Source organism: Meriones unguiculatus, chromosome 12, assembly GCF_030254825.1.
Source record: "Meriones unguiculatus strain TT.TT164.6M chromosome 12, Bangor_MerUng_6.1, whole genome shotgun sequence".
NCBI lineage: Eukaryota > Metazoa > Chordata > Mammalia > Rodentia > Muridae > Meriones > Meriones unguiculatus.
Genome location: NC_083360.1, coordinates 20,365,734 through 20,377,733, shown reverse-complemented (window position 1 = coordinate 20,377,733; position 12,000 = coordinate 20,365,734). Strand labels below are relative to the sequence as shown.

Below are 12,000 nucleotides of genomic sequence, written 5' to 3'. Positions count from 1 at the left end.
CAAGGACAGCCTTGAGCTTACTCTATAATAGCCCACACAGACTTGAACTTGAAACATCCTGCCTCAAAGTCCTGAGTCGTTAGGATTACGTCCTTGTTACCCAGTGTGACGCATGCTTCATTTTAACTTTTTGGCTTAGGACACATTAAAAAACAAACAAACAAATACACACAAAAGACTAAAGTTCTTACTCAAGTTCAATAAGCAGATAGAATCATTTAATGAGTCTTACCCTGAGGTAGTTGAGGGTGAAGTTTGTTAGACCCATCCTGGTGATATTCTTGGACAGCTGATCCAGAACCTGAGGATCTTGTGCCTAAACAGTGAAGCGGGAGGAAATGACATATTTCGTTTCTGTGAGCGGTCTCAGGAAAGTGCTAGACTATGTGGTTGCTGCTGAGATGCACTCTTGACACTGTTGATTTTTCTCGGAGGGACAGATTGCTGGAAATGATGTAATTTACATTTGCTTGCATCTAGCACTCAAGGATATTTTGAGATCAATTCTGCAGGAATCGAAAAGCAAACTGCCTCAGATGTGCATTGGATCTAGAGGAAAAGAATGTTGCTTTCTCTGTGAGGGATGCTGGCCCTGTGTCTTTAGATGGGAAAATAATGAGTGCTGCTAGAACCGTAATTTAAACCAGAGAAGGCAGTGCCTCAGAACTTGCTAATACCATGCCTGTTCCCTGCTGTGATAGAGGTAGTGTTTTTACCATCCAGGAGCAGGATACATTTGAAAACCTTCAGCTAGCATAAAAATATATGATATAATAATATAACATGCCAAAATCCATTACATATGTACATACAGTCTCCACTTTTATATGTGGAGAAAGACAATTTTAACTTTTGTCTCCATTAAACTGTGGTTAGAAATCAATGTACTCAATACGTTTTAGCCTATGGGATGGAAGGGTAGGTATCACATTTCCCAAAATATCATAGGATATAAAGTACCACAGATTACCCCAAATGTTATATTTGGCCAGACCCCCAACAAAAATATATTATTTCTGCATTGTATTTGAAAGTGAGTTACTTAGCTGATTCTCTTCATTACACTTCATGTTTGAACTCATGAGACCACCTCAGGTATAGATAAGACCTTATTCTTGTCTGTACTTTTTATTCAGTGATAATACCACTCATACTTTTACTCATAGATAAAAAAATATAGATGAAATTAACCATCAAGTAACAGTTACAAGTCAATGTGGAAATTGAGTCTTTATGGACATCGAACCTTTATGGGAAGATCTGGCCCTATGTAGATTCATTAAGTTACCCCATGCTAACAACAAGAAGCTCACACTGTAATTGGACAGCAACCAATGATGGAAGGATATTTTATAACATCACTGCTGCTACTGCTGAGAATGGATCAGCAACACCCACAGAAGCCCTACCATGATCCAAGTATCATTCTAAGTGTTTTGTTGTCATGAACTCTTATTTCCCAAGCCAGTTCTCCAAGGCACCCTTCAAAACCACACCTTTGTACAGATGAGGAACTAGAAGTCTAGAGATATCAAACTGGTTGTCCAAAGTCACACATAAAGAGGAGGACAATGCAGCCACTTTTGATGTGAACTGACAGACTAAGATCAGAAAGGAGAGGAGAACCTCCCCTATTAGTGGACTTGGGGAGTGGCATGCAAGCAGAGGGAGGAGGGATGGTGGGTTGGGAGGGGAGGAGGGAGGGGCTTATGGGGGGATGCAGAATGAATAAAGTGTAATTGATGAAAAATTAAAAAAAAAACACAGCTCCTCAATCAAAAAAAAAAAAAAAAAAAGAGGAGTGTAATCAAATGAGCTCTCAGTATATGACCTCAGTTCTCACCCACACCCTTACGAGGCCTTTCAGTGTATTATGAGAAAAAATAATGGATACACCAGACTTCTGGTGTAGGAGGTAGAAATTGGCTTTGAAAGTTCTGAAGGACTTTAAGTATGGCCAATCAGAAGAAGTACAAATTGGTGTGTTACAGCAGAAGCCCTGGGGTCACCAAAAAGGGCAGAGACAGGGTTAATATATTGAAAGGAGAAGGTGAGAGCAAAGGTCTAGAGAAACAGCATGGAGTCAGAAGGCTGAGCAACAGGGTTTTGAACTCAGAATCCAGTGGGTTACAACCTTGGCTTTGCCATATTTGGGTTAAAAAACATTGGGCCTTCTCTTTCCCTACTTTATAAATAGGAATAATAATAAGTCAGTCTTTGAGTGACTGCTGAAGATTAGATTTCCAGTAAAAGTCCTGGTTTAGTAAATTCTGTAAATGGTATCTGTAATTATTTTATTCTCTTTAATTTTGCAGGGCCATTTTGTGAAGCCTGATTCTGTTGCAACTTTCTATCCTCTACTCCATTCCAGTCAAGTATCTCAATTAGAAAGATCAACAGAACCAGAGTACAGGAGCCGCACTTCCTGTCAGATGGTTCTAATCAGAACTGGAAACTGTTCCCAGTTCCTGTTTTAGTTCCCATTCTCATTACAGGGAACAGGTTCATCTACCAAGGTAGAAAAGTGAGTTAGTACAACCAAAGAAAATATAAACAATTCATCAAGGGAACTCGCTAAAATATAAAAAAGCATCTTACAAACTTGGAAACAAAGGATGCAAAAAAGAGTATGTGTATTCAAATGGTTGAGATGAAGACTTAATACTTAAAACCGATTGTCAAAGGCGTGGTAATAGCAGGACTTTGTTCGGACAGAACTGGTTTCATTGCTAAGTAAGATGCGGTGGGAGTAAGAAGACAGAAGATAAAATAGAAATCATGTCACTTACGTGCATGGCCAGTATGCTTCTGGGCACCAGCTCCCTGTACTGTCTAATGGTAAAGTGCCACGTTTTTATTCTCATGAGGTCATCAAACGTGAACTCCAAGATCAGCCTGCCTTCTGTGCATACCTGGGAGAGACAAACAACACATTCATTTGCTATGCAGCTCATACAAGTAGTGGTTTGTAACTCACATCAACTACTCAATATAGTGTCCTTTGAGGTCCCTGGGCAGTGTCCCTGTGAGTTTAGATGACTGCCAAGTTGCTTCCTCACAGCAAGTACCAGTCACTCTACTGCCAATAAAATTTTATGTGCTTCTCATGTTTTATCTGGAAACATGGGGTCCAAAACCCATCTTTTGGGGTCTTTAGTTCAGAAGCAAGTAGTACAGTTTGGTTCTCTCACCACCTTCTTCATATTGATGATCTTCCTCCCGTAGGTGCCATAGCCATACAATTATTCTTTCCTTCCCATACAATTATTCTTTCCTTCGTTGCCCTAATTTGGGATAAAGTTTTCCATAAGATAACTCATGCTCAAGTGTGAGTTTTTACAACATTATTCAAGGGTACATCTGCAAAGCTGGGCATGGTGGTGCATGCTTTTAATCCCAGCACTTGGAAAAGAGAGGGAGAGGCGGGAAGATGTCTATGAGTTCCAGGCCATTCTGATCTACAAAGGGAGTCCAGATTAGCCAGGGCTATGCAGAGAAACCCTGTCCCAAAAAAATAAAAAATAAAAAACAAACAAAAAATACACCTTCATTTCCAAAGAGGAACTCCAAAGGGCAATGCTTAACTCAGTGCATGGAATCTAGAGGGTTTAGAAAATATACTAATACAATCAACAGTGTTTTGTTATATATAACAAACAAGTTTTGTTTATATAACATAAAAGGTTGGTTAGTCTTTCACATTCCTAAAAACATACATGATAAAGAATGTCAGAATGTCAGAGTCTTACTTCCCTTATAATCATGACAAAGGCATTCTTTAACTTTGCATATTCGTATTCTTCTTAGCACATTGATACTATTCTCCATACCATTCTTTTCACTATCAATGACTTTGAAAGGGAAGAAAATAATACAAGGTAACACATATTGTCCTGCTTCAGCTATGAGAAGTGAGTGAAGAATAAACAGCAGTGTAACTAGTTAAGAAATCCGTCTTAGCTTAGGGAAAAAAGTACAATAGTGCACAGGGGCTTTGAAAACAGAGGATACTAGATTTAAATTCTAACTCCACTTTTTACTCAGTTTGGAAATTTAGAAGAATCAAATATGTGTCCACACCATCCAGTTCCCTTATCAAAAATCAGAGACAATAAACATGATTAGAAAGAGTTATTGAGAAAAGCACCTCAGGGAACTTCTTCTGTAGAGTGCTGGCTAGTGTGCCTAGACAAGCAGAATGGTGGGAAGATATAGCCGAGCAGATAAAACAAACAGAACCAAAGAGAAGACTGAAAGGATCTTGGTCACCATGATGTGCATGCGAAGATGCAGATCCCAAGAAATATCTCTGGAGATTTGCTCAGAGTTACTGGAGCTTGGGCTTCTGGATGCCATCCATTTTCTCCTTTTTATATGCTGAGCAGAGGCTCAGACTTTTTAGGAGAAAGATTTCCTAGTTAACACAACTATGCAACCTTCTGGAGATGGATCTATAAAGCCACAGTCTAGGAAGATGGTGATTAACAGTTTATTTCAAACTTTCATGAGATATAATAATATATACCACACCATTTAGGAAGTGCTGTCACAGGCAATGGTTGGGGTTTTTCGATGTACTCTGATGGAAGGAAATAGTTTCTTTGCACAATCCAAAACTTGTGTGGAAGAATTACTATAGAGAGCTTAATAGGGTTCTGCTCAAAGAAGATGCATTTGCCATCCTCATTTTATCAAAGATCTCTGGGACATAGTGAGATAATTACTGATAATCTGGGTGAAGACCTCAACCTCAGATCCAATTAGCAGAACTTGTGAATGATTTTAGATATGTGGGCACCATGTCCTAAAACTTTGACAGGGATTGCCTGCTGAGTCCAGTTTCTGGCATCTCAGCCATGAGTGTTATGTGAGCAGAAAGAGAGATGTCATCAATGTCCCCAATCCATTCTTCCAAACACATCTTGAGTGCTGCAATTAATTTACCAAGGTTTTCAAACATGTATCATGAAGACTAAACCGACCAACTCCCAACCCCCACCTCGGGATGTTAGTGTGATATAAGTCACCTGCGGGGATGACTTTCACAGACAGCCATGAGTAAACTGTCAATGGGAAAAAGCCATATTTACACACTATAATCTCTCTTCTTTTAATAGATAGGATTATTAGATAGCTGAACAAATATATTAGCCTGGTTAAATGTCAGAGTTATTTATTTATTATATTTGTGGTTGTTGTCATCATATAATCTGTTTGTTTTCTGTCTACAAACCACAGAATCAGGGCAGATAAAGGTTCTGTTTTTTTTTCTACTAGAACCAAGTTTCACGATGAGAAGGCATGCATGTCGTCCTTCTGACGAACTGCTCAACTAGAGCGCCTGCAGAGACAAGGTCAGCTGTGTCTGTTGTTCACTCTGACGTAGCAAATAGTTGGGACTTCTCTTGCTGGCAAACTGTCTCAAGATTACAAAATGGGAAAGTGCCACAAGTCTTGGGCTCTCTTTGTAGTCAAATGGTTTTGCTTCATCCAAGGCATATACTATGTGTAAAATGGGAATCCTTAAAACTGTTTCCCAGACTATGACAACAGGTTCTTTTTAAAAGTAAATTAAATGACTTCCAAAAATGAAAGATGGAGGGGAATTTTGGTCATTGATTTTTTTTCCCCTACAAATGATTATACATACAGCACCATCCCATCTCAGTGAGACACCCTCCTTCCCGCTTCTATAATGGAAGATAAGTGAAACCTAAAGCTTTGTGGTTTGTTTTCTAGGCAACCATCAGAAACCATAACAGAGGTATATATGGAGGAATGTATGCCTCCTTTGTTAGGCAATATAAAAAGTGAGCATTGCTAATAAAATGGAAGTAATATTTTCTCGCTTCAGAAAATATCTGTACATTCTTATTAATCAATATAGTTAATGCACCTTTTATCTCAAGTTGGCCTTGAGAAAAAAAAAACAAAACAAAAAAAAAAAACAAACAAAAAACAAATCTGCCTTTCTGTTGGAATCCAAAAATCAAAAGGGTCCCCAATTAAGAAAACATTTTCTGTTGTGCTGAATTCATGTTACCGTACTGTGAGCTCTGACATTTTGTTTCTGTGGTAACCAAAATCAGCTGATTAGTTGGCATGGCAACAGAAAAGATGTAATCCCAGCAGACACACTCTAATCAATGCCCCCAGCACAGATGGTCTCCGGAGGATCAACAAGAAAGAGGCTGGCAGGCATTCAGTGGATCACGTGCTAGCTTGAGACTAGGCCAGGGACAGGAAAAGTAAAAAAGAACATTTCTCAAACTACCCAGTAGCTTTTTAACCCTTCACTGTCTCTAACTAAAGAAGTAACATTGACCATGCTGTTATAGGATTTAACAGCTCTCACGGAGCTTCTATAAGAAAATGTACATTTTTTAAAGGTGGGAATGTTTAATTTTCTATCTTTATGCATAAAGGCACAAGTGGAATAGAGAATTTATATTTAAAAAAGCTTTTTGAATTTTACCAAGAGATATCACATATGTAAATGTATATTAGAGGGATACAATCCTTAACACGGAGAGGAGAAATTATAGACTATAATGTGATATACAGGGTAAAATAAAAATGGGGGGATGTGTAGTAATTGTCAAAAACCCAAGTGGGTAGCACTCACTTAGAGGAAATTTAATGAATGTCCAGGTTATACTTGTCTTAGTAGTAAATAATTTCATAATAAAGAAGAAAAAAAATCCATAAAGCCATGTTTGCCGAGGTGATGAAGGCATCCAGTAGTGACTATAACTATAGTTTTAATTCGCAAATTCCAAGAATGTGCATTTATAGTGCCTTTCTCAGAATCTTCCAATGTTCACGTTGTTGAATATAACTCAAGGGTCTTTGACTCTGAAAGGCTCCCGGCATGCTCTTCTGATTATTATGCCTTGTTTTCTATTTGATTTGAAATTGAAAACATAAAAGAAAGGCTTTATTATGTGCATTTAAAAATTCTAATTACATATTTATCCTTAATCTATAATGTTCCTGGTATCAGGAAATTACAAGATGCTCACTGTACCCCTGAGGGATATTTAATATCTCTGCTGATTAGGACTCTGGCTGATCTCTGATTCACTAGTTGACCAAATTTTCATAAAAGCAACTCAGAGCTATTGGGTCAAATGCTATTTGGGGAGAAACAGTTTAGTGATAGTCTAAATTAGAACAATGCAAGCTGCAGCCATGTAATGTGCTAAATAATGCTAGGACTTAGACCAAAAAGTCAGCACAGGTTTTACAATTCTCTTTCTTTGTGGTACCAAGAAGTCACTGGCTCATTGTTTGTTTAAAATAGCTGTAGTGTTTAATTACCCAGAGCTAACTTATTTTTAATTAACATAAGAACAAAAGGAAAATTAGAAAGAATCTTAGTATAGCAAACATCAAGGGTGGAGGGAGGGAGGGATAGAGGAAGGGAGGGACAGATCGAAAGAGAAGGAGAGAGAAGAAAAATGACTCCTTTGAATCCTATCAAATTTCCTAAAAATAAATGTGTATAATTAGCATCTGTATTAAGTTCCTATAATAAAACTACATGTCCTAGAAAGAGATATTTTTCATCAGAGTATTGAAATATTCATCACAGGAATAGGCAAATAATCTTGCCTGCCCTGGAGCAGAATGCCATGGGTGGTCCAAATAAGGAATGCTTTCAGAGCTAAGGGAGCTGTGTTCAGGTCTTTCTAGTGATTGCCTTTTTTTTCTGAAGAGAGAGAGAGAGAGACAGAGACAGAGACAGAGGATAAAGAACCACAGTGGAAACATTTCAGAGAAAGTATGCAGCCAGGAGAAAAAACTCAGTGTCTTAACTAGAATGAAAATAGCACTTTGAGAAGAGTGGGGTTGGGTTTGGTCAAACACAAGTCTGAAATAGTCCATGCTACACCTTCAGAACAACTGGCTGTGTCCATTTGTGAGTTTTGACCTCACCTGAGAAAGAGAGAAAATTGAGTAAATATATCAAAAGGCTGCCATAAAATGCTTTGTAAATTTTTTCGGTGGCCTCAGACATTGAACATAGTTTCTGAATGATGGAAAGGTTTTATTTAATTACCATGTTTTGTTTCTCTTGAAGCATAAGAAGATGATAAGTTATATTTGAATCACCTAAAAGAATTAACATTTGAGCGGGGGGGGGGCGCTTTTTGCACTACTGAGACTTTGTAACCATAGAAGAGAATGTTGCGTGTGTGCACCTTGTCTGCATGATTATGAAAATGTACTATATCTTCAGAATGAAGTAAATCATCAGCAAATTAAACCTTCATCCCAATGGCCATCTCCTTTCATAACCAAACCTCTCTTTGAAGGCTTCCTTTCACTTCGTTTAACTATGAGGCAGAGAAAACCCCAGCCCTTGCCACATTAAAAATGGCTATTGTCAAAATCAAGATGGCATGGAGTCAATGGCAGTAGATGGCTGCCCTTTGCCCTGCATATCCATGTCCTGTTCTTTTGGTTTCATATACTGTTATGGGCACAGAGAAAGATTGAACTACACTAATGTGGTCTATGATACTAACATGAAACACTGAATTATTATTCTTAAAGCAAAATTGCACAAGCATCACATCTCCATTTTTATAGTTTGAGTTTTGATAATTAACTCTGATAATCCAACACCTTTCAACTTGAAGAGGTTGCCATTGGTGTTTCATTCTAAAAGAGATAGCTGCTATCATTAACAAAGCAAAAAGGATTCATGCTGAATTTTAGTTACTATCAAATGAGCAAATATTCATTCAACAAACTTCTGTGGGGCTGAAGTGACAGCTCGCTGGTAGAGCATGCATTTATCATTATGCAAGGCCCTGAGTTTGATCCTCAGAACATCAAAAATAAATAAACAGTAAGCTCCATTTGCTATATTCTGTGAGTATTTGCTTATTTCTGTTTTCCCCACATGGAAGAGGACATACAGGGATCACGTGCTCACAATACCAAGTGGTCCCCAGTGAGGGCGATTATTCCACATGCTGGTTTTCTGTGCAGGACAGAGGTAACAGGCGCAAAATATCTAGAAAATGATGTTGGGTGTCTGTCTTTTTTGTTTTACATTTCATATCCTTCAAAGGTTGTGAACTAGAACTCAAATCCTGTGTTATCTGGACCCCACTCTCTTCTTTGCATATTAGCTTTAGAACCAGCTTCTATCTCTGCTGTGCCCATTGCTGAGCTGCTTGGTTGACATGCTGCAGTCCTAGAATCTCTGATGCAATGAGGTCATAATCTTTACTCTCTGGAGTTTCTAGCCCCGTTTACTCCTTTTCATCTTCAGATTCCTTCCAGATAATAATTAAGGTGTAATTAATAAACTGTCTCCCTTGTTTGTTCACACCTGAATTTCTTAACATTTTTCAAAATAAAACATGCACACAGAATCAAAAAATCTGGGCACAGGGGTCTTTTCTGAGACTGATACTCCAGCCAAGGACCATTCATGGAGATAACCTAGAACCCCTGCACAGATGTAGCCCACGGCAGTTCAGGGTCCAAGTGGGTTCCATAGTAATGGGAACAGGCACTGTCTCTTAGAGGAACTGATTGGCCTGCTCTTTGATCACCTCCTGCTGATGGGGGAGCATCCTTACCAGGCAGCAGAGGAAGACAATGCAGCCAGTCCCAATGAGACCTGATAGACCAGGATCAGAAGGAAGGGGAGGAAGACCTCCCCTATCAGTGGACTGGAGGAGGAGGAGGGAAAGGGAGGGTATGATTGGGAGGATAGGAGGGAGGGAGCTACTGGGGGATACAAAGTGAATAAATTGTAATTAATAAATATTATAATTAAAAAATAACCATGCACAAATACTGACTGTATAGTAGAAAAGTATTACTTTAGCACCCAAAGGCTTATTTGCATTAGAAACAGAACTTCATTTTAGCTACTGAAGTGAAGAAGCCCCTGATCTCTTTTTCTCTTAGGTATGCAGCCTGGCTCATACCTTGGTGAACATGGGCTTCCCATGCTGTGTGACCATGGCACACTGGTCGCAGTCTACTGTGATGGATGAGTTGTGGTACGACTCCTTCGAATGTTTGAGGATATAATACAGGTCGGTCACCCCTCCTTCAAACACGGTGCTAAAATAACGGGGGATGAGGGTCCTGCCGATAGCTGTGAAGGAAACACAGAGAAGCAAGTCATGAACACACATATCCAACCAATACCATAAACCCACGCAGTGGCCAGCTGGATCCAGTCATCTCTAGAAACCATGCCAGGAGGCCATTTCTCATTCTAAACAGCCATGACCCATCTGGGTTGTAAGTAATAAACTATAATCCCTAACTATTTTGGAAAAATGGGACCACCATCTCGTCAAGGTTTATGTCTACTGAAATCCATAAAACAAGGATTGATAGTTGGAAAGTAATGGAGGCAGTGCACTTACTGTGGAGCCTCACATATACTTATGAGGGAACATATTTTATTAACAACACCAGCCAGCCGATCTGCATGGCTTGTCCAATGTGCTATCTGCATCTTAATCACTCAATGATGTGTTTTGTTTCAATAAGTAGAAGTATAAGTTTTAATACCATGATGCCTTTTAGTTTATGAAATACATTGGCAGTTTCTCTTTGGGTCTTCAGGAAAACAAAACAAAACAAAACAAAACAGGAAATAACTAAGACCTAAAAAGGTGAGTATGAAAAACCTTAGTATGAAGGTTTCCAAGTCACAGGACTTACAAATGGTCTTCAGCCTCACGTAGGCAAACATCAATAAGCTTGCCTTTTCTGTGTTTCAAACCACTCTGAAGAATGGGACCTTTGAGAAGTAAGCTCATTCTATCCAGACATCATAACCATGCAGATTTTTCTATCTGCTTTTGAGCTGGATAAAATTTATCACTGCCCTAAAGGGCCCGGTTTAAGAGAACCTGTTACCTTCTGCTTGGTCTAAACTGGTCTGCTCCATTCCATTCAAGTTTGCTTGGGGTTTTCTGATACATGATGCTTCCCAACTCAGGACCAGCCCTCATTTCAGCAGTGATTTGAAATCTTGCTACAGCAGAAATCTCAACTCATAATATTAGGAATTTTGCTTATGTGCAGATGTTAAGGCAAAGTCCTAAAATCACTCCAAGCAATCCAAGGCTTTTTTTTTTTCAAGTAAATCTCTCACAACCACTAATATAATACACCCAAAGACAAAAGTAATATATAGTATAAACTACTAATGAAATCTTTAGCTAGAAAAGATCGCACATCATTTCCTGAAATTTTAGAATCTTTAATTTCATTTTAAAAGCATCACTGTTAATTCATTCCATATGGAACTATAGCTCTTTTGTACACACACTTGGGAAAAATAAGTATAGAGAGAATCTTCTGCCCAACTGTTCTATGATGTGATCCTTAAGAATCGACATCCAGATAAAGAGCCTTTGAATAATTTATGCAGTGGTTATTGCTTCCTGTTTGCTGCAGGTAGGGTCAATCAACACTGTATGATACGTAGTTCAGGATCTTTGGTGATTCTCTCCCAAATAATCCTTACATATACATTTCCTAAATACTGCCTAACCCCAAATCTCCCATGTTCCTTTTCTGAATATAAAATTCAATGGGAGTAATTTGAGTCCAGCACATCCTCCAACAGTTGCATAGCTAATATTACAAAGAAAACTTTATAAAGCTGAAGACCTTATTGTACTTCGCCAGACAGATAAAATTAATTGAATGTACTTCAAATGTTCTCAGTTAAGGCTAATTACCATAAATCAGCTCAAGTATTTTGACAATTTGGAATCTGTACTATTAAGAATAAATACACACCATAAAAATGAAGTTGAAGGGTGAAATATTTCACTATAATATCCAAGGAACTGTCACATTAAAAAGGTTATGGCAAATAATTGCCCCTGGATTCATTGCATTGTAGTTTATTCTCTATAAATCACATATAGTTTAATTGCTCTATATAACACTTTGCTATATATTAACATATTTTCATTCGCAGTCTAAGAAAAAAATGGGAAAAAT

At 38.4% G+C, this 12,000-nt stretch overlaps 1 protein-coding gene across 10 annotated transcripts in view; it reads right to left on the bottom strand.

The window, feature by feature from the left end:
• Ldb2 (LIM domain binding 2) overlaps positions 1 to 12,000 on the bottom strand; it is a 325,686-nt gene that overhangs the window by 54,153 nt on the left and 259,533 nt on the right. For all 10 annotated transcript variants that reach the window (XM_060365363.1, XM_060365361.1, XM_060365364.1 and 7 more), the window contains exons 3-5: positions 9,954 to 10,126; positions 2,790 to 2,912; positions 233 to 316 (exon numbers count right to left, since the gene is read on the bottom strand). In XM_060365363.1, coding sequence (XP_060221346.1) covers positions 233 to 316; positions 2,790 to 2,912; positions 9,954 to 10,126 — 380 coding nt within the window. The remainder of the gene's footprint in view (positions 1 to 232; positions 317 to 2,789; positions 2,913 to 9,953; positions 10,127 to 12,000) is intronic.